At 42.6% G+C, this 26,914-nt stretch overlaps 1 protein-coding gene across 1 annotated transcript in view; it reads right to left on the bottom strand.

Annotated features, from left to right (window-relative positions):
* ABCA4 (ATP binding cassette subfamily A member 4) overlaps positions 1 to 26,914 on the bottom strand; it is a 363,439-nt gene that overhangs the window by 179,326 nt on the left and 157,199 nt on the right. The window contains exons 13-16 of the mRNA XM_088443970.1: positions 15,671 to 15,876; positions 11,402 to 11,578; positions 9,184 to 9,406; positions 3,857 to 4,078 (exon numbers count right to left, since the gene is read on the bottom strand). Of these exons, the coding sequence (XP_088300096.1) occupies positions 3,857 to 4,078; positions 9,184 to 9,406; positions 11,402 to 11,578; positions 15,671 to 15,876 (828 nt within the window). The remainder of the gene's footprint in view (positions 1 to 3,856; positions 4,079 to 9,183; positions 9,407 to 11,401; positions 11,579 to 15,670; positions 15,877 to 26,914) is intronic.

Raw genomic sequence — 26,914 nt, 5'->3', positions numbered from 1 at the left:
AGTAAAGGGCCGGCTGGCTTGACCGTTAAAGGGTGCTGTAACCCCCAAAGTACACTCCAGTCCAAACCAAAAAAATATATATTTTCTGTGTTTGTAAATTGTGTGCACAGTAGCCGCACGTGCATCAACAAAGTAGTGCCAAGCGTGCGCCTGTGTCATAAGTAAAGGGCCGGCTGGCTTGACCGTTAAAGGGTGCTGTAACCCCCAAAGTACACTCCAGTCCAAACCCAAAAAAAAATTATTTTCTGTGTTTGTGAATTGTGTGCACTGTGGCTGCACGTGCATCAACAAAGGAGCAGCGCCAAGCGTGCGCCTGTGTCCCATAAGTAAAGAGCCGGCTGGCTCATTTCTTAAAGGGTGGTGTAACCCACAAAGTGCACTACTCTCCAGCAAAAATAAAAAAATATTTTCTGTGTTTGTGTGCGCTTTAGCCGCACGTATATATCAATATAACATAAATGGAGGACCAAACTTTCTCCGATAAAAATAAAATAGGGAAAGATCAAGAACCACTTCCTCCTAGTGCTGTTGCTGCTGCTGGGAGTTGTTCATCATCCCAGAGAGGAAGTAGGAACATCACTACTTTTACTAAACAATTGACCCTCCAACAGTCCCTAGCGATGAGGATGAAGTACGACAGCAGTCATCCTGAAGCAAAACGTATAACTGAGGCCTTGACTGCTATGTTGGTGTTAGACGTGCGTCCGGTATCCGCCATTAGTGCAGTGGGATTTAGACAATTGATGGAGGTAGTGTGTCCCCGGTTCCAAATCCCGTCTAGATTCCACCTGCATCCTCAAAGCAGCAGCGACAAGCGTGCGTCTGTCTGTTAAAGGGTGGTGACACCCTCAAAGTGTGCTACACAAACAATAAAAATATTGTTCTTTTTTTTTCTGTCTTTGTGAATTGTGTGGGCTGTAGCTGCACTTGCATCCTCAAAGCAGCAGCGACAAGCGTGCGTCTGTCTGTTAAAGGGTGGTGACACCCTCAAAGTGTGCTACACAAACAATAAAAATATTGTTCTTTTTTTTCTGTCTTTGTGAAATGTGTGGGCTGTAGACGCACCTGCATCCTTAAAGCAGCAGCGACAAGCGTGCGTCTGTCTGTTAAAGGGTGGTGACACCCTCAAAGTGTGCTACACAAACAATAAAAATATTCTTTTTTTTTCTGTCTTTGTGAAATGTGTGGGCTGTAGCCGCACCTGCATCCTTAAAGCAGCAGCGACAAGCGTGCGTCTGTCTGTTAAAGGGTGGTGACACCCTCAAAGTGTGCTACACAAACAATAAAAATATTGTTCTTTTTTTTTCTGTCTTTGTGAATTGTGTGGGCTGTAGCCGCACTTGTATCCTCAAAGCAGCAGCGACAAGCGTGCGTCTGTCTGTTAAAGGGTGGTGACACCCTCAAAGTGTGCTACACAAACAATAAAAATATTGTTCTTTTTTTTTTCTGTCTTTGTGAATTGTGTGGGCTGTAGCCGCACTTGCATCCTCAAAGCAGCAGCGACAAGCGTGCGTCTGTCTGTTAAAGGGTGGTGACACCCTCAAAGTGTGCTACACAAACAATTAAAATATTGTTCTTTTTTTTTCTGTCTTTGTGAATTGTGTGGGCTGTAGCCGCACTTGCATCCTCAAAGCAGCAGCGACAAGCATGCATCTGTCTGTTAAAGGGTGGTGACACCCTCAAAGTGTGCTACACAAACAATAAAAATATATATATATTTTTTTCTGTCTTTGTGAATTGTGTGGGCTGTAGCCGCACTTGCATCCTCAAAGCAGCAGCGACAAGCGTGCGTCTGTCTGTTAAAGGGTGGTGACACCCTCAAAGTGTGCTACACAAACAATAAAAATATTGTTCTTTTTTTTCTGTCTTTGTGAATTGTGTGGGCTGTAGCCGCACTTGCATCCTCAAAGCAGCAGCGACAAGCGTGCATCTGTCTGTTAAAGGGTGGTGACACCCTCAAAGTGTGCTACACAAACAATAAAAATATTGTTATTTTTTTTTCTGTCTTTGTGAATTGTGTGGGCTGTAGCCGCACTTGCATCCTCAAAGCAGCAGCGACAAGCATGCGTCTGTCTGTTAAAGGGTGGTGTAACTCTCAAAGTGCTCCAAAAAATAAAAAACTATTTTTTTAATGTGTTTGTGACTTGTGTGCGATGTAGCCGCACTTGCATCCTCAAAGCAGCAGCGACAAGCGTGCGTCTGTCTGTTAAAGGGTGGTGACACCCTCAAAGTGTGCTACACAAACAATAAAAATATTCTTCTTTTTTCTGTCTTTGTGAATTGTGTGGGCTGTAGCCGCACTTGCATCCTCAAAGCAGCAGCGACAAGCGTGCGTCTGTCTGTTAAAGGATTACATCGGTGACAGCATCCAAGTAGGCATGTCAGACAGTCCGTACCTGTACTGGCAGGAAAAAGAAGCAATTTGGAGGTCCCTGTACAAACTGGCTCTATTTTACCTGAGTTGCCCCCCCTCCAGTGTGTACTCCGAAAGAGTGTTTAGTGCAGCCGGGAACCTTGTCAGCGAAAGGCGTAGGAGGTTGCTTCCACAAAATGTGGAGAAGATGATGTTCATAAAATGAATTATCAACTCTTCCAGGGAGACCAGCCTCCAGAACGTACAGAGGGACCTGTGGTTGTGGATTCCAGCGGGGACGAATTAATACTCTGTGAGGATGAGGATGTACACAACACTGAAGAGGGTGAGGAATCGGTGGATGAGGAGGATGAGGACGACATCTTGCCTCCGTAGAGCCAGTTTGTGCAGGGACACATTGATTGCCAGCTTGTTTTGTGGGGGCCCAAACGAACCAATCATTTCAGCCACAGTCGTGTGGCAGAACCTGACGCTGAAATGTTTGGTTTGTTAAAGTGTGCATGTCCTGTTTATACAACATAAGGGTGGGTGGGAGGGCCCAAGGACAATTCCATCTTGCACCTCTTTTTTTTCTTTGCATTATGTATAGTTTGGGGCCTAGTTTTTCAAACTGCCATCCTGTCTGCCACTGCAGTGCCACTCCTAGATGGACCACGTGTTTGTGCCGCCCACTCGTATCTCTTAGCATAGTCATCCAGCTACCTCGATGCAACCTTTTGGACATAAAAACACTATTGTGAGGTGTGAGGTGTTCAGAATAGTCTGGAAATGAGTGGAAATTAAGGTTATTGAGGTTAATAATAGCATAGGAGCAGAAAAACCCACAAATTCTGTGATTTTAGCTGTTTTTATGCTTTTTTTCAAAAAAATACAGATCCAAAACACAAAACCCAGAACCCAAAACACGGAAGGGTGGTTTTGGCAAAACCAATCCAGATCCAAAACACGAAGAAAGATCCAGATCCAAAACCAAAACACAAAACACGAAAAGTGGCCGGTGCACACCCCTAGTATGTACTATTGTTTTTTATTGCTAAATTAAATACACCCCCGAATAGCCCCAGCTGGTCGTGATCATGCTGCCATGATGGGCCTATTTTTATTTGGAGGCCTGGAATGTAGTTCCATCCGCCCAGTTGTTAGTCTGGCCCTGTTTGCTCCCCCTCACTTTTAAACGTGGCTACGCCATTGTGTCCAGTGAAGCGGTAAAATAATTCTTACTACTGCCAGTTATCATTGCTCAGCTGTCCCAGAGAAGTTTTTGGAGTAAATTGAGGAGACAGATTATTATCAATTGCTGTGATAAGCAGCGATAGAAAATCTATTATCTCTCTGTACCTTTATATATAGGCCCCTTAAAGATTATTTACATTTGTCTCTACAGAAGATTTCAAAGCAAAAAGAAACAAATATCCTGACATTACAATTTTCTTGTAATTATATATAGACTAGAGAGAGGTATATATAGAGAGAGAGACTTACAGCTATAGTTTTCAATTTGAAAGTCATGCGGTCCTGCCAAGCGAAGCACAGGATGTGTGGCAAGTAGAGTGTGAAATATATGACTCCGCTGCAGGCAGCTGCCAAGTTGGCTTTAGAGAAGAAGACACTCATGAGGAACGATTGCATGATGGTGGACAGGGTGAAAGCCATCAGAAAGAGGAACAGGATTATGGGATTGCTATAGTGAAGGACTCCGCCACCCTGCAAACAGAACAGGAAAACCAATCAGCATGGGATCTGTTTTGTATGGAAAAGAATAGAGTGCTGGAAAATGTGATTTTGACACAAACTAGATAAGAAAGGAGGAAAAAAAAGCAGAACTCACACATAGAACTTATTGGATGCATCTGAACAAGCTAGCACTGTTTACACTATTTAAGTAGTGGATAAAACACATATTAAGGTCACAAAAGTTACTCCCATTGTACATGCAGAACAGAAACAGTGATTTTCTTATAGTCAGGTCCGTCAATTAAATACTTAACAATCATTATGTGCTGCTCATATTCAGTGCTGTGCAAAAGAGGACATTTTCATTATTTATTTTCTTAAAGCATTGAGAAACTAAACCTGCACTTATATATAGGGCATCATGCAGAGTAGATTTGTGAATTGGTCATAATAATAATCCAAGAATGCAGTATGTAAATAAAGCATTTACAGCCATATGTTGATGCGTACACATTATGCATACAAATTAGTAACAGTAGCATGCACTTTGTTTTCACCACATTTGTGTCAGATTCGCTTACAGTCATGTTGTTGCTTGCAAAATACGCATTCACTATTAGGAATTAATAAAACTTCAAACTCATCTTTAATACAACAGAAAACCTTTGGCTTGTATGAAAAAGCACACAAAATCATAATGTACGCAACACAAGTGGTTGGCTAGCTCTGGCGACCATCACCATCATTATCATCTCCTGGTATTTGTACCTACCCCAGACCACCTTGCGCATACCTCACAACATTCCTAAAACAGGACTCGGGACTTGCACGAAAAGGGGGGGTGACACAGCCGCCCACACAGCCACATGTGTGATGTTTTGTGGATGGGCCGTATGCCATGCCATCGTTTTTCATCATGCTGGTGGCAGGCATAGTTGCCAAGTCCGCTTATGACAAGTGGAATTTGGCCTGTTTTTTTTTTTGATAGTTGCTTGTTGCTTTTTTGGGGGCTTATTTTTTTAAGGTAGCTTGTTTTTGGGCTTTGAGTAGCCAAATACCACTAAAAAGGTAAGCACATGTTTTTATATGTCTCTCTGTATATCTTTCTGTATTATCTTTCTCTCTTTATTATCTATCTCTCTGTATAAGTAGTTATATAGTTTTGGATAACTAGAACATAACTTGTTTAAACGATCAATAGAACTTATGGTTATATGGAGGCATTATCGCCAGCGAGGAATCTTCTGGACCCGCAGTGGCAGTTACAAAATGATACTGCACGTACAGTATGTGACCTTATAGCTGCACATGGGCAGTATCAGAAGACGCAGTGCAGTGGTAGTATTAGCTAGCACTTTACTCCTAAGCTCTTCACCAACATATTATTGATAAATAAGTACATAAGTTAATTCCTTATTGTTGCAATATACAATGATGATAAATAGGCCTCTGAGTGAGTGACATTATGCACCCCCTAACACCATCCCCCTAGCAGTAGCGCCAGCCATGACTGCACATGTAAGTTCTGCATTGTCTTTAGACTGCAGGCTATTGTGTGTAGATGGGAAAGATTTCTGGACTGCACACCCTGACTATATATATAATGGGAAGTGCTACCTGATGAGACTAATTGCAGGCACAGAAACAGACAAATCTCAGGTGCACAATTCCAAATTATTAATAATATATATAATTGCAATAAAATTTTGCAATCAATAAAGGTTTTTAGCATAATCATGGCCAAGGTTATGAGTCTACCCACCAAATCCAGGTAACCTCTTTCGGGTAGGTCCCTAACATACTAGGGTTCAAATCCAGAGCGCAGGACCCCCCATAGTGCAACTTTGGTTCATTTTTGGGGCGTGGGTCCCCCTGGATTGCATTGGTTGATCTGTCTCAGGGCACTGCATTATAACACATTTTCCTTTATAACACATTTTAACCCTTCACTGTGTGTTTAATATATATGTACTTCACTTTTTCATTTTCATTCCTTATATGCAGCTGCTCCTAACTATCTCTTTTACTCTGCACTTTTCTTACTATGGTGGTGCCCTGGGGCAGCTTGGCTGGGACAGTTTTGGGGGGTCCTGCGCTGTGGATTTGAACCCTAGTATGTTAGGGACCTACCCGAAAGAGGTTACCTGGATATGTTGGGTAGGCCCATAACCTTGGCCATGATTATGCTAAAAACCTCTATTGATTGCAAAATTTTATTGCATTTATATATATTATTAATAATTTGGAGTTGTGCACCTGAGATTTGTCTGTTTCTATTGTGTGTAGATGCCAGAGACACTTCTCCTATAAAAATATCTGCATAGTCTGGAATCATGTATATAGCGTAACCTGTATTGCTTTAATGGGTGAATAAGCATCAACAAGCTTTACATACTTTACAGGAAATATGCTCTGTAAATTCCAACACACATGCCCAGATCCAGCATCAATTCATTTCCTTCCTTGTCAGATCTGCAGACACGATAGAGCATGTAAATAATCTAGAGCTGAGGTAATGAACCTGTGGCTCTCCAACTGCTGTGGAACTCCTAGTGACCTAGTGCCTGAATGTCCTGCCAGCAATCTAGAGCTTCACAAAGTAGTGACACAAATAACTGCGACTAATCAGCAGTTCCCACTATTTCCTGAGTAAACCTGTAATGAAAACACACAAACAGCCACAAAAAAGTGCTTTGTTTACTAAATGAATTGACTTTTTATGACCTTTCCAACTATGCTTCTACATATCAAGTAGCTAATGGAGAGAATCTTGACTTACTGTATGCCATAAAATGAACTCGGTACTACTCCTGAGCAGGGGCGCCAAAAGGTGGGGGAGGGAGCGGGTACGAATTACCACCACCACGCCCCTTCCCCTCTTACCTGTCAGTGGGAAACTGGAAGTCTGCCCAGTGATTGCTCCCTTACCCCCCCCCCCCCCTGGATATGCGTCGAGCTGAAGGGCTCACAGTACAACATTTTTAATTTCTTTTTAAGGGAACGTGACCACTCCTCTCGCAATTAGTACACGCCCCTTTCCCTGGGCCGGCTCCCTACGGTCCTGCCCCTGAGGGTTAGTTTATAGGTGTTTATTGTTGCTGTGATCCCGTACGCAGCTGCTGTGTGAACATATGCTAATGCTGTACCCGACTGAATTTGTAATGAGACACCCACCGGCAGTAGATCCAAGCAAGAGCGTACAAATACGCAGCTGCCGTTGCAGACCATTTGATGATCACACATCTGAGTAGTCCTATGGCCTCGCAAAATGGCTGCCTCAACTGATACGCTGGGACTACTTTATCTGCGTACAGGATCATCTCTGAATCAGGCCCAAAGTCATTTGTGTCAAGGAACATATATGCAGATTACCATGCACTGTAAATACTGGAGTGTGTTTTCTTACACAAAGGTAGAATACCGCTATGAATGGGTCCACTTATTGGAATCAGGCCTGTCCAGAGCAGAGACGGACCTGGGTATAGGAGGCGTGGCCAAATTGGGGAGGTGGATCTAGAGGGAGATGGCGATCAGTGCAATCTCCCCCAGCCATAACACTTACAGGGAGAGATAGAAGCCTCCCTCGACCCTCTGCAGCCCAGCATGCAGCACCAAATGGACATCGGCAGCACCAACCCTATGGATGCACAGAATGTCAGTCGGTATTTGGCAGCTGGTGTCAGTGGAGCTGCATCCTCTGAAGCAGTCCCTGACACCCACATGCCTGCCAACTCGAGCCACCCCCTATGTCTCAGCCCAAGAACGCTGATCCGTGCAGTTCCAGTCTGCATTTGACGGCGGTAGCCATCGTGATATGTGCACTGTGGGTCTTAGACACATGCACATAATTAGAACATCGGGCGTGTCTGTATCAGGCCCTATGTATCACTATGTACATCAGTTGCAGTTGACAAATTGATGTTTTGGGCGTTTCACGTAGCCCCAAAGTGGTAAAGGACAGGAAAAGTTTCACCTGTTTGATGCTCTCCATAGTGAGCAGAGCACAAAACATAATGGGGTAGATGTATCAAATCTTGGAGAGTGATAAAGTGGATAAGTTGTTCATAGCAACCCATCAGCTTCTAACTGTCATTTTCTAGCACAGCCTGTAAGAATGCAGTTAAAAGGTGATTGGTTGGTATGGGCAACTTCTACACGTTATCTCTGTCCAAGGTTTGATACATGTCCCCCGATGTCTATATAATAGGTGCCCTGTGGACCTCATCTACACAGCCCCTAATGTCTTGGATTTCCATCTGTGCCCCCAGATCAGTGTTTCCCAAACCCAGATCTCATGGCCCACTCACAGTGCAGACATTAGGGATATCTCTGCTTCAGAGGTGGGTAAATCAAACTGACTGAGGACCTGGTTCAGAGATGGGCGTACACCGAAGCAGGACCTGTTATCGACACATGCGCAAAACGAGTCCTGCGCATGCACAGGTGACCATCAGAGCTGTATGCAAACCATCGGGTTAGTGTACATCTCTGAATGAGGCCCAAAGGTGAGATTGTTGTACTCAGGTGTGATTTAAGAGAGGAGGGGGCCAATGTGAGAGGAGGGTGCCAATGTGTGTCTCCATGCAGCCCCCCCCCCCTTCCCCTCTCTCACCAGTGCATTCACTGAGTAGACTCTGGAACTGTAGCAGGTTTCCCGCACATGCACAGATCTCTGGGAAAATGGCGTTGGTGCCATTCTCCCATTTATTTCTATGCCCATGATTGAACTGTGTGGTGTGCTTGGGCTTCTGAGCGCTGCTGCCTTCAGTAGTATTATAACCATTTAGATACTAGATATTAACTGGAATGGAGTGAAAGTGCCTGGCCCACATTTATCACATGGCTGAGAGCTGCTTCTTGTTTCATTATCTCACACATATATTATTATTGCCACAACGCGGGAGCAGAGTGAGTATTGACTGCAATTCAACTAGATCCTACCCCTGGACCACTGTGTAGCAACTAAAGGTTTTACTTGCCATTTGGGATCATTAGAATTGCCCCTAAATAGGTAAATAAGAGCTAGTTTGGCCAATCTCAGTTGGAAAGATTTGTTTTTTATTAACCTAACGGATGACTTTTCATTGCACAGTAGAATTTACTTTTGCTTTAAAACATAATGAGATGGAACTTACCACAATGGTGATGGTCAAGAGAAAGGTACTAAGGGACATAATACTAAAACTATCAATGAACCAGGTGAACCAAATGACATCATTAGTGACACCCAAGTTCTTCATAGTCTCTTTCAGGCGCAATTCCTTCTCTAGAACAATGTCCTTCACCAGCATGGATACTGAGTATATCCATGACAACACCATGAAAATGGGAAAGCAGCGATTCAGTGTTATCATAAACCTGGAAAGAGTAAAAAGAGTAAAAGCATTACAAAGGCAACAAATACTGAATAATGTAGAGCCAGAACTATTTCTTATCTGCCTATAGTCAGTTACATTAAAATCTTACTAAAGTTAGTCAAGTATTACATTGATTTTATTTCTCCAGCTGTCTCTCCATTGGAGTGTCCCACTATTACTCTGAGTTTGCACCATGTGGGAAATTGTAATTACCTGCGACTAGTCTGCCCAATGTTTTAAAGCAGCATTTATTTAAAAGGTAAAACCAACCTGTTTTTGCTTTTTAAATGATTGGCATCTGACACATACACGTCAGCTCATGGATATCACTAAGGAAGTAAACATGGAAAATAATGACCTGATTATATATAAGCCATCATCTAGCAAATCTCTGCAAACACTGGCTGACGGTGACGAGTCTGACGGTCACTGGCACTGGCTAATCGCTAGCAGTTGGCTGTTTGGGAATGCTCTGGTGACTCTGATTGATGCATTCTTTGTAGATTCTGTATTAGATCAAATGTTTAATAGTTTAATTGATGCTTATTAGCAAATGTGTTTGTTGCGCATAAATTAAATTATCTACTACATAGACCAAATAAAGCGTAAGTACCTATGACATGTATCTAACAAGTCGCATGTGCTATAGTTGCTGACTGGTGCACATTTGAGCTCTACATATAAGGTGATGGGCAGCTTATATGGTGTAGTGAGTAGTGGTTAGCATTATTGCCTCAGAGCACTGAGGTCAGTACTGGGGTTTTGGATTCGATCCCTGCCAAGGCCCTCCTTGCATGGAGTTTGTATGTTCTCCCCGTGTTTGCATGGGATCCTCTAGGCACTGGTTTCCTCCCACAATAAACCCCCCCCCCCCCCATCACTGGTATAATAAAAATTAACCGTAGTGAAAATGAGTGTATATACAGTATGTGGTAGGGAATACAGATTGTAAGCTCCACTGGGGCAGGGACTGATAGGAAAGACTAAAAATTCTCTGTAAAGTGCTGCAGAAATGTGTGTGAGCTATATACATAACTTATTGTACAGTATGTGCTTTCTCCTACACTCATTTTGTGACTAGCCCTGCCTCACACCCATATAGTAGTTAGAATATCGTGCAGTCTTTGCTGTCATACAGAACAGAAGGCTGTCCAAGTTACTGTGACTTTATATAGTAGATTTGCCTGAATTTGTTTTTAAATTTGCAAACAAAAGAAGCCATTGTCACTATATAAAAATATACAGAGAAAGCCAAGAAGAAAGCGATCCGTCGTGTAAAGGAAACGGCCAGAACCCTGTGCCAGCTGGACAGTGACTGTTATGTGTAAAGAGCTACAGTTTAATATCCTGCTTATTAAGGGGCGGGCAAAGTATGTTCATCATATTTGTTGCCATGCAGCCAGATACAAGCACTGGCTGTGCTGCAAGATAGACAACCCATCCAAAGCTTTATAATAATGTAATGCATATAAAACATGATTTAACTTTGCATTGTTTTGATTATATTTATTATTTAGAGATGATCCCCATTAGTTTCGGTATATACTGTATATACAGTATATAAAACTGTTAGTAAATAAATAATACTCCATAAGGTACCCAAGATTAAGTCAGCAGGAACAGCCTATCAAAATAAAACAAGTAACACTATGGGGTCAATTCAATTAGGTATAGCGATATACAGAAGCCAGTGTTGAAATTAATTCATGCTTTGTTTGTAAAATGTCCTAACATCTATAATGGGTATAAGAACAAATAGTACTATACTGTAACAATGTATTTATAATGTATTTGAAGCATTATCTTGATGTTAGAAGAAAATGGTATTTGCCAGGACAGGACCTCACAGGCATTTGTAGGAAGACATTCTGGGAAATTTGCAGAACATCTAAAGACCAGGTCAAAGGTCACACATTTAAACTGTGCATGTAAGAAGTGTATTACTCCATGCACCCTTTGTTTTTGTCTACAACTTATAATCAATGTTCCCACTCACACATCATCCACAAAGCAGGGGTATGGCATCTGCTGCACATATACACCAGCTGGCAAATCATTTTTCGTCTGAGTCTTGATAATGCCATGATCAATAATGTCCTGAAGGTAAGCAAATCCTCCCCAGATATATCGGAAGTCTTCTATCGGGTCAGCCCTTGGTCCTGGATCCCAGTATCTGCAGCAAAGCAATACATTTTATTTAAAGGATAAAGCATAAATTAAACTAAAAACAGCTAAAATCTTGAACAATTCACAAGATATAAACCAATGTTTTATTTTATAATAATTAGCAATAAAGATATTACCCTAAATTTACTGCACACAACAAGATGACTAACCTGAAGTAGAAGTAGGCATAGCTGAGTGGTGCAAATATGGGCAGACCATGATGCAATTATATTTTTTGCATGAAGATAAAACATATAGTACACGACCACAGTGTGGATTTATTTTTACACTGAAATAGCGACGAACTAGGATCAACAGTGCCCTCTCCCATCATTAAAGTGACTATAAATCAGTCTGACTCTGTACATATAGCATCCCCCCCCCCCCCCCCCCCGCAGGGCAACAAGGTTGTGATAAGGCGAGAAGTTACCTATTCTAGTCAGATTAACTCCTTACTCTGAAGGCGCCCACACACTGTCAGATATTTTGCACGATTTGCCGATTTCAACGCATCAGAACGAAAAATCATGCAAAATATGTGCAAATCGTGAGTGTCCATTCACGATCACGATGCCCATGTGCATACCCGGGGGTAGTACATTGCATATTCAGATCTACCCTCCTGTTGGTAAAATCTGAAAATCTCGTTAACGATGTACTGGAAATAGTTAAAGACGCACGATAGGTCGTTAGTAGATCGTTTGCCAAAAAGAAAACCCTATGCACAATATCGTCAGTCCAGGTCTGAAGGGGAGTTCAAAGGAAATTGTTAACGACATTGCATCGTTTGCGAGTCGTTCAGTGTGTGGGCACCTTTAATGTGGATAATGTGTTTTTTTTATTACTTTTTCATTGTGTCTCATATTTGCTGACATGACAGCAGCACCATGGAGGTATCGAAAAAAGTCAAAATAGACAATAATAATAGGTAATCTTGAGAGGCTACAGAGACACAATGTAAAGCCAGAAAGTAGTATGATAAAATGTAAGCAACAAATCTTGCAATATAAATAATAATAATAATTAAGAGCAAATGTTACCTTGCAATCTATTTTGGGATGTTAATATGAGGGCATGAGGTGGAGGTTGGAGAGGAACCATGACAAAAGAAGAAAAAGGTGGGAGGGGATTGTTTATATTTATACCTGCTTCCTGGGATTAAAACAATCCCTCTAAATTAATATATAGAATGTATTTGTGAAAAAATTGTAAAAAATAAAATGTTCAATTATTATTATTATTATTATTATTATTATTTGGATCATTATGCAATTCAGCTGCTTTAATCAACAGTGTCTGCCCTTATGTGTCTAAATCGGTTACAGATGTGCTGTGCTGAATAAAGCCCCACATAGGGGCACTTTTCATGCAGAGAGGACACCTGCACACTTAGGACCTCATTCAGAGTCAGTCGTTGCGGCCACACGGTCATACGCCACCGATGTTCGCTAAACTGCGCATGCGTAAAGTTCGCAATGCGCGTGCACAAACTAGCGGCTACGATCAGAAATTTCTCTCTCCTTGAACACAGCCAGGTCGGTAGTTTGAGTGACAGAATGAGGCGTTTGTGGGTGGTAACAGGGGAAGGTGCTTGAAAACGGGGGAGTGGAGATCCGAACACAGCCGTGCCTAATTATGCGAACGCCGTTTTATGGGAGTGCATAATTAACAAAGTAGTGTCATGGCACACGTGACATGGGTGGTTTGTACACTGACCTGATCGTAGTGCTTAAGAGAGGGTATGGTCAACCTTAAGCTCTACGACCAGTTCCGATGGTTACCGATGGTCTCGATTAATCCTTATATGGCCGGAGATGATGTGTAATGCATACGAGAAGGGGGCGTATTTTTTATCTTACGGCCGCATCCTCCCCTTGGTCGGCCAGCTAACGATCCGATCTTAAGGACGCAACTTGCGAGTGCATCATTTGCATATCCGGCCCCTTTTCCCTTACGACCGTGCGGCCGCAACGACCGACTCTGAATGAGTTCCTTAGAGACCAGAATACACCCAAATAACTGCCTACTGTATGCATCGCATCATCAAAGTATCATTTCACAGTCATTGATCTGGAGAGCAGTACAAGCAACTGGAAAGCTTAAGGAAGCTACGTGAAACCAAAGGACAGAAACTTAGAGTGACCATATGCCAGATAGTTTTTTTGCTCCCTTATTTTTTGTAATGCCACATGATGTCTAATCCCCTATACTGCTTTCTGGTGTCTAGTGCTACTTGATACTGTTCTGAGATTCAACATTAAACATATTAGCGATTGTCTACAGCACTTGCTAATGGAAAATTTGAAATGAAGAAAGGTTGATGCTGAAAGGAGACCACTAGAGATCACCGTTGTGGTAATATGTTTGGGAAAAGCTTGCCAAATTCACAGAGGTCAAGTTTTTACAAAGTCAGAGGGGCAACTAAGAGGATTTCAGTTCTATTTTTCTTTGATCTCATTAACCTACATACTTCAACCTGGGACCACCCAACTGAATACTCATTTGCCATAATCCTGTTACTTAGAGACCATGCATCCTAAATAGAATTTAATTTGCCTTCAGAATGCAACCATGGCACTGGTGGAACAGAAAATCAGTTTCAAGGGTCCTCAAATTAATTATACTGGAATTAAATGATGGTATAGTGGAAAGTCCTTCCCACATTTGCAATGTGAATATAATCATAAATATTCAACGCTACTTATTAATGCCAATGTTGTTGCAAATCTATTTATTTTTAGCTATGTTACCAGTAAATATATATACCAATATTATAGGTTATTTATTTATTTATTTTATCTAGAATAATTAGGCTTACCATACTATCCATTTAAACCAGGACACTCATGAATCACACAGGTTCTGTGGCTGGCTGACCTCAAGCCTGCATTTCCCCTGGTTTTAGTCAGACACAGAACCACTGTGATTCATAAGTGTCCCGATTTACAGGGATAGTATGGTAAGCCTAAGAGTAATGAAAACTTATCTGGTAAAATAAATGGCATGACTCACAAGACTCAGTTTAAAGTGGAAGGAAAGAAAAGATTTTCCATATTACATATGTAACTTTTGTATTCCTCCTAACGCAAAGGTTCTCAAACTCAGTCCTCAGGACCCCAAACAGTGCATGCGTTCCATGTTGCCTCGCAGAATCACAAGTGAAATAATTAGCTCCACCTGTGGATCTTTTTCAATGTTTCAGTGAGTAATGAATACACCTGTGCACCAGTTAGGTGGCCTGCAAAACATGGACTGTGTGGGGTCCTGAGGACCGCATTTGAGAACCACTGTCCTAACGGAATGGGACTGAAATGCCGGCGGCTGTTTAGTGACAGCGTGAGCCCGACAGCAGGAAATCCCAACAGTGGCAGGTAAGTGATCTAACCCACCTCTCTCCCCACCCAACCCTAATCCTCCCTTAGGGGTGCCTAACCCTAAACTTCCGGGGTGGTGCCTAACCCTAACCGCCCCCCAGGGGTGCCTAACCCTAACCACCCCTTACCGCTCCCTAAACCTAACACTCCTGGAGGGGTACCTAACCCTAACCTCTCCTTGGGGATGCCTAACCCTAACCTCCCCCTAAAAAAAACCTAACGCTAACCCCACTAAATGCCCTAAACCTAACCCTCCCTCCCCCGCGGCCAACAGGACGGGCGCCCCGGACTTACCTCGTTCGAGGACGCATCGTCCTGGATTCCGTCGTCGGGATTATGATAGACGCCGGTATTTCGATGCCTATCATAAATCCTCTGCTGGCATTCTGCAGTCGGGATTGTGACTGGCAGTATTCCGACGCCTATCATAAATCCTTTGCCAGCATTCTGCAATCAGGGTCACATAACTACATTCCCTCCAGTCCTAACTGCACTTGTCACCAATACACAGCAGCAGCCATATTGTCCTGTGAGACAGTGATCATGTGACTACAGCTGTATAAAGGGGAGTAAAAGCAGTTTGCCTCTATAATACCACTTGCCCCAGAAAACCAACTGGCTGAATATTGGATCAGTCCATGAATAATGGCCACTTCAGTGTATGTGGATGACAGGTGAATCATTTACTTAAACTTCAATATATATTTTAAAACACACAGAACTACCTATCTTTAATCTTGTTTGTTTTTTCCACTACATCTATATCCATGCGGATTTTGTACTTCACATGAGGTGGAATATGATTAGTCCAGGGAAACATATCCAAGAACACGAGCCCTGCCCAGAACTTATTTTCTTCTAGCAGGTAGAGAGCATGGTGGGTCAGATGGGATTCATCATCATGGCCTTCAAATTTATCCAAGTCTAAGCACTGCAAAACATAAATAAAATAATAATCAAAATACTTTATTAGAATGTACAATTATAATTGTATTTTGGTTTTCACCTTTTCTGTCCTTAATCTGTTGATATTATCACACTAAGGGGCCAATTCAATTAGGTGTGAGTTGGGTCTTGTGAGCCGTTCTCACTGCAAATTCGCACAGCGAATAGCATTTGCAATTTAATTTAAAACTCTTATTGCATTTTGCCAGCAAATTTACGTTTTCTTGTGTGCTCCCCGCAGAGCAGAAGAAAAGGGAGCGAAAATCTTCAAGGGAAATATCAGGACACTGGGCCTGAATCAGACCCGCTCACGAGCGCACAGCGCTCGCAAGCGGGTCGATGGTCCCCCACTGCGTATACACGAGATACCCGGCCAGCGACGGACACTCCGTCGCTACGGGTCTCGCACCAAAGCGGGGCAGCTGCCGATTGTGATTGACAGCTTACCCCGTTTTGGAGGTGGGCAGGGAGGGTGGTTGGCCAAACGGAGGATTTCCAGATGGAACGCCTGCCGTTTGGGGGCGGCCCCACTGACATCACGAGTGATGTCAGTGGGTTAGCTTCCGGCTCTATTAGAGCCGAAAGCTCACTGGGGTTTGCGGGTTCGAGACCACAAGGGTCACGTCGCAAGCCCCGATGGTCGCGACCATCGCGAACATCACCTGGCCGCTCGCTAAAGCTGTGGGTGGTCACCCACAGCTTAGCGAGCGGCCAGGAAGCCGACTTTAAAAAAAACAGGGATGCCCTGATTCAGAGCGAGCGCTCTAAAAGAGCGTCCGAGTCTGAATCAGGACACAGTACAGAACCTCTGGTACACCAATCTCAGTGAATGGTCATGCAATATGAGGGTTTTAATTTCATGCAATGTGAGGGTTTTAATTTCATGCAATGTGAGGGTTTTAAATAGTATAATTTGGCAAATAAAAACATGTCAGTTTTCAAGTGAGTGTATCTAAAAAGCTCAATAATAGGGTTCGGTATATTTGCTAGACATTCACAATATCGACATTCATTATATCGACATGGTCGCAATGTCGATATTAAACATATCAACATGTTCATAATGTTGCCATTGACCACACTGACGTTTTGTTAACATTGTTAGAATGTCAACATACTGTTATATTGTCATTCTGTCTCTAATCCTAATGCTAACTCTAATTCTAACCCTAATGGCAACAGTAACCAAAATGTTAACCCCAATGCTAATCCTAATTGCAGTTGGAGATGAATTAACAACAGGACAGCCAGGGGGCCCCACACATAGGGCCGTATTCAATTCTGGTGTCAGATGAACATGTGCTGAGCTCCACCAATCAGGGCTCAGCACAAGCTCCTCTGACCACGGAGTCTCTCACTAGTGCAGCAGGAAGGAAGGAAAGGAAGCTGCTGCTGCTGCTCTGTATCACAGCACCTGGCAGGCTGGGCACGGACCCGGCAGGCTGTCAGCTACTGTACAGCTGCTTCCGGAGTCCGACTTCAGGGTGCCCTCTGGAAACTAAGGCGCCTGTAACTCGCGCTCCGGTGGAACCGCCCTCCCTACACCCCTGCCTGACCCTAACCTCTCCCCCGATGGTGCCTAAGCCTAACCCCCCATTCCCGCACCCTAAACCTAACCCTCACTTGCCTAACCCTAACCTCCCCCCGGGGGTGTTAACATCCCCTTCATCTCTCACCTTAATGTGGATGCTGCAGCTTCTTCCTCGTCGACATGCGGCTGTAGCCCCGCCATCTGCTGGGGTCAGATGAACATATATATATATATATATATATATATACATATATATATATATATATATATATATATATAATATATATATATATACACACACACACGTATATATATATTTATACTGTATACATACATACATATATATATATATATATATATACACACACACATGTATTTCCTCTTAAGTTTAAACTAACCTTTCCGTAAATTTTATATTACTGTCACCCTTGTATCCAGCCCATCTGTGTCACCCCTGTCTGTCTGCTCCCTCCCCTTAGAATGTAAGCTCTCACGATCAGGGCCCTCTTCCCTCATGTGCTCCTCCTTCACTTGATTATACTTTAATATACAACAGTACCCCACCCTTGGTTGCCGACACCATGCTGCTTATCTAACTGTTATGCAGCAATGTATTAATCATGTATCTGTCCTGCATTGTTTGTACGGTTAATAACTGTTTTCTTGTGTGCTCATTTGTTTATGTACATTGTAAGGCGCTGTGGAACCCTTGTTGCGCCATATAAATAAAAGATAATAATGATAATAATTAGCGGTGAAAAGTCGGAATCCGCGAAAAAGTATCACAGATTACGTCATTTCGCCAGGCGGAAAAGTATAGCCGTATTCAATTGCAAACACTTTTCGTGTATGCGAAATGCAATGCAATGTAATAGGCGAACAAAATGTGCCTATAAATAGGTGTTGGAAAAAAGTGCAAATTTGCTATTTAGGGGACAACCCCCCAAAGGGTAACAGCGTCAAAAAAGTAATAAAAAAAAATTGAGGACCCCACCTATAAATGCCATTGCAAAAGGGGGCAAAAAAGTCCAAAGTGGGGGTACCCACATAAAAAGTAGCAAGATAGACTTTTGGGGGGTCTGCAAGTATGGGGGAGGTGTTTTATTGATTGCAGGTGATTGCAACACGTGGGTTTTTCATGATATTTTTAACTTCACTTTAGAGACTTTAAAATATGCTAGCACCCATTTTGAAGTACCCCCAAATTTGACAGGACTACTTATTTTCGCCTAAAAATACTGCTTTATGCCATTCTTAACCACTTGTGCAAAAACGCTAATTAGAAGCTATTGAAACAACTTAAGTACCCCAAACACCTTTATTAGGCCTATTCGGGGACTTCTACATTGATCCCCAATGTTAGTGCACCTTTTTGGGGGGTTCAGGCTGATTTCCCATTTCTGACAGCACTTTCCGCCTGTTCCGACATCGCAGCTTGCCGTTCTCGCGTCCTTTGGAATTGAAAAGGGCGAATAGCGGGGGCGCGCCCAATAAGTTTGTGCGTTCAAAACACGCAATGTAGGCGGAAACTAGATTACACCATCGGCGGCGAAATTATCGCAGCTGATTGAACCGGACATCATAGGTGGCATATGTGAACTGGATTTCTTTGTGCATAATGTAAATTGGGGACACTACATTTTGTTTAGCACATTGTGACGACCTGGGGTAATGTAGCGTGGTAAAGGAGTCAGTGTTGCAGTGTCTAGGACTCTAGTTTTGTGAAACTCCCTGACTCTTGTAGGTCTGTACACTGGACTCCAGACACACTGGGCACTATAACTGCCACAGTTCCAGTTAGACTGTCTCCTCTGGCAGCCTGACTGGTCTGCCTCATCAGCCCCACCTGGGCTCAGTACACAAGACACCTTTTTAAGAACCTCCAGTACTTTTTCCTTATGGTCACAAGTTACTGCTATATCAGTTATCACTTTTTCGGGGGCCAGGATGATTTCTCCACTGCTACATGCTTTTTTCCTAGGTCGCTGTTCGTAGAAGAGTCACGTGACCTCGCTGTGAGTCTCTCAGATCACAACGACTAATTGATCCTTGTATTTCGCGGGTGTGCACATTTACGCAATGTATGTGAGTTTTATGATGCAAGTTCTCTTTCTTTAACTCGCATCTAATTAAATTGACCCTTATGGGTCAATTTACTACAGGTCGATTCTGATAGATTTCAAATTATCTAAATCATTGTTGTGTTTCTGGGGCTGTGTGATTTAGCCTCAGAAACACAACATTGATTTAGATCGATTTTAAATTGATTAAAATTGATTGAAATCGACCTTTAGTAAATTTACCCCTAAAGGTAGGAAGCTAATCCGGAAGGGCTGTGGATTACACTGAATTTGCTTTTTGCTGATTTTATTTTCATGATCATTTTTTTTATAGCTGAAGTTGGTCCTGTAAATAGAGCATTGTATAGCTACTGTATGTTGATGTATGTCATGCAGAGATTAAAAGCAGCTACAAAATTACTGCTTGAAGGCAGCACCCGCAGTCTGTATACCAGGTAATTGTCTGGTAAAAGCACTATTCTGGACTATGTAAAAAAAAATGGGCCCTTTAAATGTCAGAAATGTGTGCATTTCCATATAGAGGTTATGTCACGATTAATTCAGGTGATATAGTACTGTGTTTTATACCTGGCTATGTGATCGCAGAGCGATAAACCAAATAGTGTACATGTTACCTATGGATGCAGAATATTAAATAGCATCAAGTAAAATTAATCCATATATCCAATATAAAAAGAAATGTTTCTAAAAATCATAATAAAGGAAGTTGATTCATAGGGGCTTAAATATAGGTGAACCCAAAAAATATTAGCAGGAAAAGATGTACGCATGACAAGTTCATTTACACACATATGCTCAGATGAACACATTTTAGGATACTTTCAGATCCACAACTATAGATAGTTGCCAGGTTTATATAACAAACAAAATAGAAACGGAAAGATTCTCTGAATGGTAAAAATCCAACCTTTAGCGCATTTCGGCGGACACAAAAACGCTTTCCTCATATGTTTAACTATTGGACGTTTAACTTAATTTTAGCATTTTTATTATGCTGGACTTTTTGATTTGTTGTTATTTATGTAAGAATGTCCAATTATATTACCAACAGAGACTCAAAGTTAGTGTTTGTTTTTTTATTTATTTCTATTTATTACATATGGCAAGAGTGGCCAAAGTATCATTCACAATCGACCACGGACACCCTGATTCTTATTGGCTGCTGAGCCGAAGCCACTGCTGGCTGAAGCTGCGGCTAGCTGAAGCCGTGGCTGTCATGTCTCCACTGGCTGTCATGTGTGATAGCAGTAGCCATTAAAAATCAGGCTGAGGTGAATTAAGGGGGTGGTACGAGGCCCCCTGGCCAGTCCTAGGAACTGCCACAGCAAATCCTGAGCAGCTATTTAGATAGGTGGGCAGGGATGGCATGTGAGTGATAGCTTGATGAGCAGTGGTGACTTATGAGTGACAGGTTGTTGGACAGGGATGACATGTGAGTGGTAGGTTGGCAGGCAGGAGTGGCATATGAGTAACAGGTTGTTGGACTTGGATGACATGTGAGTGATAGGTATGTGGGCAATGGTTACATGTGAGTGACAGGTTGTTGACCATGGATGACTTGTGAATGATAGGTTGGTGAGCATTGGTGACATGTGAGTGACAGAATGTTGGACAGGGATGACATATGAGTGGCAGGTTGTTGGACAGGGATGACATGTGAGTGATAGGTTGGTGGGCAGTGGTGACGTGAGTGTGAGTGAAAGGTTGTTGGACAGAAATGACATGTGAGTAACAGGTTGGTGGGCAGTGGTGACATGTGAGTGACAGGTTGTTGGACAGGGATGACATGTGAGTGATAGGTTGGTGAGCAGTGGTGACATGTGAGTGATAGGTTGGTGAGCAGTGGTGACATGTGAGTGACAGGTTGTTGGACAGGGATGACATGTGAGTGACAGGTTGTTGGACAGGAATGACATGTGAGTGACAGGTTGTTGGACAGAGATAACATGTGAGTGATAGGTTGGCAGGCAAGGGTGGCATATGAGAAACAGGTTGTTGGACAGGAATGAGATGTGAAGGATAGGTTGGTGGGCAGTGGTGATATGTGAGTGACAGGTTGTTGGACAGGGATGACATGTGAGTAACAGGTTGGTGGGCAGTGGTGACATGTGAGTGACAGGTTGTTGGACAGGGATGACATGTGAGTGATAGGTTGGTGAGCAGTGGTGACATGTGAGTGATAGGTTGGTGAGCAGTGGTGACATGTGAGTGACAGGTTGTTGGACAGGGATGACATGTGAGTGACAGGTTGTTGGACAGGGATGATATGTGAATGATAGGTTGGTGAGCAGTGGTGACATGTGAGTGACAGGTTGTTGGACAGGGATGACATGTAAATGATAGGTTGGTGAGCAGTGGTGACATGTGAGTGAAAGGTTGTTGCATAGGGATGACATGTGAATGATAGGTTGATGGGCAGTGGTGACATGTGAGTGACAGGTTGTTGGACAGGGATGACATGTGAGTTATAGGTTGGTGAGTAGTGGTGACATGTGAGTGACAGGTTGTTGGACAGGGATGACATGTGAATGATAGGTTGGTGAGCAGTGGTGACATTTGAGTGACAGGTTGTTGGACAGGGATGACATGTGAGTAACAGGTTGTTGGACATAATGACATTTGAGGGATAGGTTGGTAGGCAGTGGTGACATGAGTGAAAGGTTGTTGGACAGGGATGACATGTAAATGATAGGTTGGTGAGCAGTGGTGACATGTGAGTGAAAGGTTGTTGGACAGGGATGACATGTGAGTGATAGGTTGGTGAGCAGTGGTGACATGTGAGTGATAGGTTGGTGAGCAGTGGTGACATGTGAGTGACAGGTTGTTGGACAGGGATGACATGTGAGTGACAGGTTGTTGGACAGGGATGACATGTGAATGATAGGTTGAAATGCAGTGGTGACATGTGAGTGACAGGTTGTTGGACAGGGATGACATGTGAATGATAGGTTGGTGAGCAGTGGTGACATGAGAGTGACAGGTTGTTGGACAGGGATGACATGTAAATGATAGGTTGGTGAGCAGTGGTGACATGTGAGTGAAAGGTTGTTGGATAGGGATGACATGTGAATGATAGGTTGATGGGCAGTGGTGACATGTGAGTGACAGGTTGTGGGATGACATGTGAGTGATAGGTTGGTGGACAGGGATGACATGTGAATGATAGGTTGATGGACAGTGGTGACATGTGAGTGACAGGTTGTTGGACAGGGATGACATGTGAGTGACAGGTTGTTGGACAGGGATGACATGTGAGAGATAGGTTGGTGAGCAGTGGTGACATTTGAGTGACAGATTGTTGGACAGGGATGACATGTGAGTAACAGGTTGTTGGACATGATGACATTTGAGAGATAGGTTGGTAGGCAGTGGTGACATGAGTGAAAGGTTGTTGGACAGGGATGACATGTAAATGATAGGTTGGTGAGCAGTGGTGACATGTGAGTGAAAGGTTGTTGGACAGGGATGACATGTGAATGATAGGTTGATGGGCAGTGGTGACATGTGAGTGACAGGTTGTGGGATGACATGTGAATGATAGGTTGGTGGGCAGTGGTGACATTTGAGAGACAGGTTGTTGGACAGGGATGACATGTGAGTGACAGGTTGTTGGACAGGGATGACATGTGAGTGATAGGTTGGTAGGCAGTTTTGACATGTGAGTGAAAGGTTGTTGGACAGGGATGACATAAGAGTTATAGGGTATTGCACCGATATTCTGCATAGAACCTCATGCTTGCAATCGTGTGTGGATTCAAATGTATGTGACTGTCTCATCTTGCTTATTGCACCGATATTCTGCATAGAACCTCATGCTTGCAATCGTGTGTGGATTCAAATGTATGTGACTGTCTCATCTTGCTTATTGCACCGATATTCTGCATAGAACCTCATGCTTGCAATCGTGTGTGGATTCAAATGTATGTGACTGTATGTCTTGCATAGTTTTTTTTTTTTTCTCTTCCTGTATAGTCTGTATTGGTCAGTGAAGCATAGTTTATGGTATATATCTGGCCTGGTTTTTGCTCCAACTCAGAGCAGGTTATCTCCTTTGATCAGCAAGCCAATTGAGTCAGTTGTAGCCTGTCTTAATCAAGGGTTACCACTCCTTATATTCAGTCTAGGGGCAGCTGGGGTTAAAAACACCAAGTGTTAAATGCACAAAGTGTGATTACATAACAGTTAATCAAACAGTTGAACAAACATTGACCAACATCTAAGGTAATTTCAGATTAAAATACCATTACTTTAAAATTTGTCTAAAAAAAACAAACCTAAAACTCACCATGTACTACACATTTCTTTTTTTCAACTCCCTCCTTTGTATTAAGGATATAACATCCCTAACTCTCCCTGCATCTCCCCTCTCTGGGCACACTGCCGCCCTATTGAGTCAATCACCTCCTCTAAAAACGAATGAGATTTCTTTTCATCAAAAATTGACTATTACAGCCTCATTGTGTCACTATAAAAATTTTTTACACACCTACAACTATATCTACTTCTCCATCCTTCTGCTTTTATTATCTGGTGACATATCACCAAATCCAGGCCCCTCACACATACAGCGGATATACTATGGAATAAATATCCTGCAAACCTCACATGTCTCCCATCACCCTCCAAATCAATAAATGTGCCTTATAGAATTCACACTTAATCACAACTTATTATTTTACATCTGAACATCTCTTTACAATAACTACTTTTACCAATTTCTACATTTACCTGAGACTGCTGGTTTATACGTTAACCAAACTCTCTAAATAGCCCTTCATGAAGTGGCTTCAGCTACCCGTCAGACTTCACGTAAACTGATATAACAGCCATGGCTTTCCACAGACACCTACATATACTGTCACTACACTGATATAACAGCCATGGCTTTCCACAGACACCTACAAAAACTGCCTCTTAAAGTAGAATGTCAGTGGCATAAATCTTAATTCAAATGACTTCCACACATACTGTAAAATAGGAATCCACCCATCTGTCATCCTAACCCTCTGTCCCATGCTCACTGTCTACCCCATCCGTGTCACCCCTGTCTGTTTGCCCATCCCCTCTAGAATGTAAGCTCTCACGAGCAGGGCCCTCTTTCCTCTTGTACTTATCCTTTCTTTACTTATATTATCTGCTCTATACTCAAAAGCACCTAACCCGTGACTTTTGCCATCCTGCTTCTGTTGCAGCAGTGTTTATATACCATGTACTTGTATTGCATTGTCTTAAACTGTATGACACTGTTTTCTTGTTCTGCTCAACTGTCTATGTACTATGTCTATGTACTATGTTTGTGCACTATGTTTATGTACTATGTAAGGCGCTGCGGAACCCTTGTGGCGCCACTTAAATAAAGGATAATAATAATAGGGTGGTGAGCAGTGGTGACATATGAGTAACATGTTGTCGGACAGGGATGACATGTGAGTGATAGGTTGGTGGGCAGTGGTGACATATGAGTAACATGTTGTCGGACAGGGATGACATGTGAGTGATAGGTTGGTGGGAAGTGGTGACATATGAGTAACAGGTTGTTGGACAGGGATGACATAAGAGTGATAGGTTGCTGGGCAGTGGTGATATGTGAATGAAGAGTAGATGTGGGGATGTTTAGTACATTATCCAGCTACATAACACTTTATGTTAAAATTTATATGTTATGTTAGTTTTTGCTTCATTTGCTCAGAGCCCTAAAAAGCATACCTTCCAACCGTCCTGATTTTGAGAGGACAGTCCCCACACTCCTTGCAGTGATGCCACACCCCTTTTCAGATCCATTGCGCCCCCTTTTTTGGGTGGATGTTAATGTCTTTACTTGGTGAATCTCCAAAGATTTTCATCCTAAATCAGGGAGTCCAAAAGCCTGTCTGCCCCTGACCTATGGCATACATTTATTGGTTGTGTGCTACAGAGAACAGTGGGCCTGTTTCAGATCTGCTCGCAAGCACACAGCGCTTGCAAGTGGGTCGACAGTCCCCCACTGTGCATGTGCCACCTCCGGCGTGCGCAAGACCCGTCCAGCGATGGCAGCTCCGTCGCTACGGGTCTCGCTACAAGACGGGGCGGCTGTCGATGTTGATTGACAGCTCGCCCCGTTTTGTAGGCGGGGAGGGGGGGTGGTTAGGCAAACGCAGGCGTTCCCTTAGGAATGCCTGGCATTTGAGGGCGGAGCTACAGACATCACTAGTGGCATCACTGGAAACACTGGGCTCTGAAGCGATCAGAAGCTTATTTAGCCCTTTTTAAATAAAGTAAACACTGCCCGACCAGAGCTGAGCTCCAATCGAGGCAGGGGTGTGGGACGCATATTATATATATTTGTGCCCACACTGTCAGGCCGCATAAAATGTTTATTCGGGCTGCATGCGCCCCTGCGGGCCACATGTTTGACACACCTGATATAGACTATAGCTACAATATACAGCCACAACTAAAAATGAACAATCATGGTGGCTAGTAATATACATAATATATAGATGACAATGTCATTCCATAATAGCTCTTATAGGAATGGCAAACTACAATTATTGAGCTCGTATTAGAATGTAGAATGTAGAATAGTGCTGGCATGGTGGACCTCATGTAGGGTAAACATGAGACTCCCCTGAACATAGTAATATCTTACGATTCACATATCATAGCCTTAGCACAGTGCTCTGGTAGATCAGTTTGTGATTGTATGGTGAGGTTTTCACACCAAACTCACTAGTGTGAAACAGGTTCACCTACTGTTTGGGCTGCACAAATAAAAGTCAAATGTGTGGAAAAGGATAAACAACTATAAAAAAGTGCATCTTGAAGACTGATCTAATACTAAATAAAGAATACGTCGTGAATGCGTTGATCTGAGCCATAAAGTCATCGGGAAGCCAATTGAAATGTTACCACGCTACATATACTGGTAATTTCAATAGACTAAATGGTTTGATAATCTTTCCTGATACCCATTGTAGGCAAAAATCTAGCAATTACCTGACATCAAAGTGTACCAGTGCTCAGGTTGTTACTCTCTTGGCAGACATCTCTCAATAAGTAAAGACGCCTTTGTTTAAATATCCCATTTGCTGAAATGAGTTTTACAGTTTTATAACTTTTTTGGAAGATCTCAAAGGCAATTTTCCAGAGGAGATGAAATAGATCCATGTAGATTTGATTATTTTCATTTGGGGCCTTGTATTTCCTGACAACTAATAATAATAATAATAATAATGGTTTTGATATACAATAGTTTGGTACATTCAGATGAAAGTGCAATGAGCTTACCTTTTCATGTCTACCAAGTAAAGAAGCAGAAAGAGAATATACCAGCACAGGTTGATGTGATGAATGCTATTTTAGATACATTTAAAGATAACTTTAAAATAATATATCATTTAATATATACTGTAATAATATTTGATGTAAGAATA

Source organism: Taudactylus pleione, unplaced genomic scaffold (assembly GCF_031769625.1).
Source record: "Taudactylus pleione unplaced genomic scaffold, aTauple2 ptg000341l, whole genome shotgun sequence".
In the NCBI taxonomy this organism is placed as follows: Eukaryota; Metazoa; Chordata; class Amphibia; order Anura; family Myobatrachidae; genus Taudactylus; species Taudactylus pleione.
This window is presented reverse-complemented; position numbering and strand designations above follow the sequence as displayed.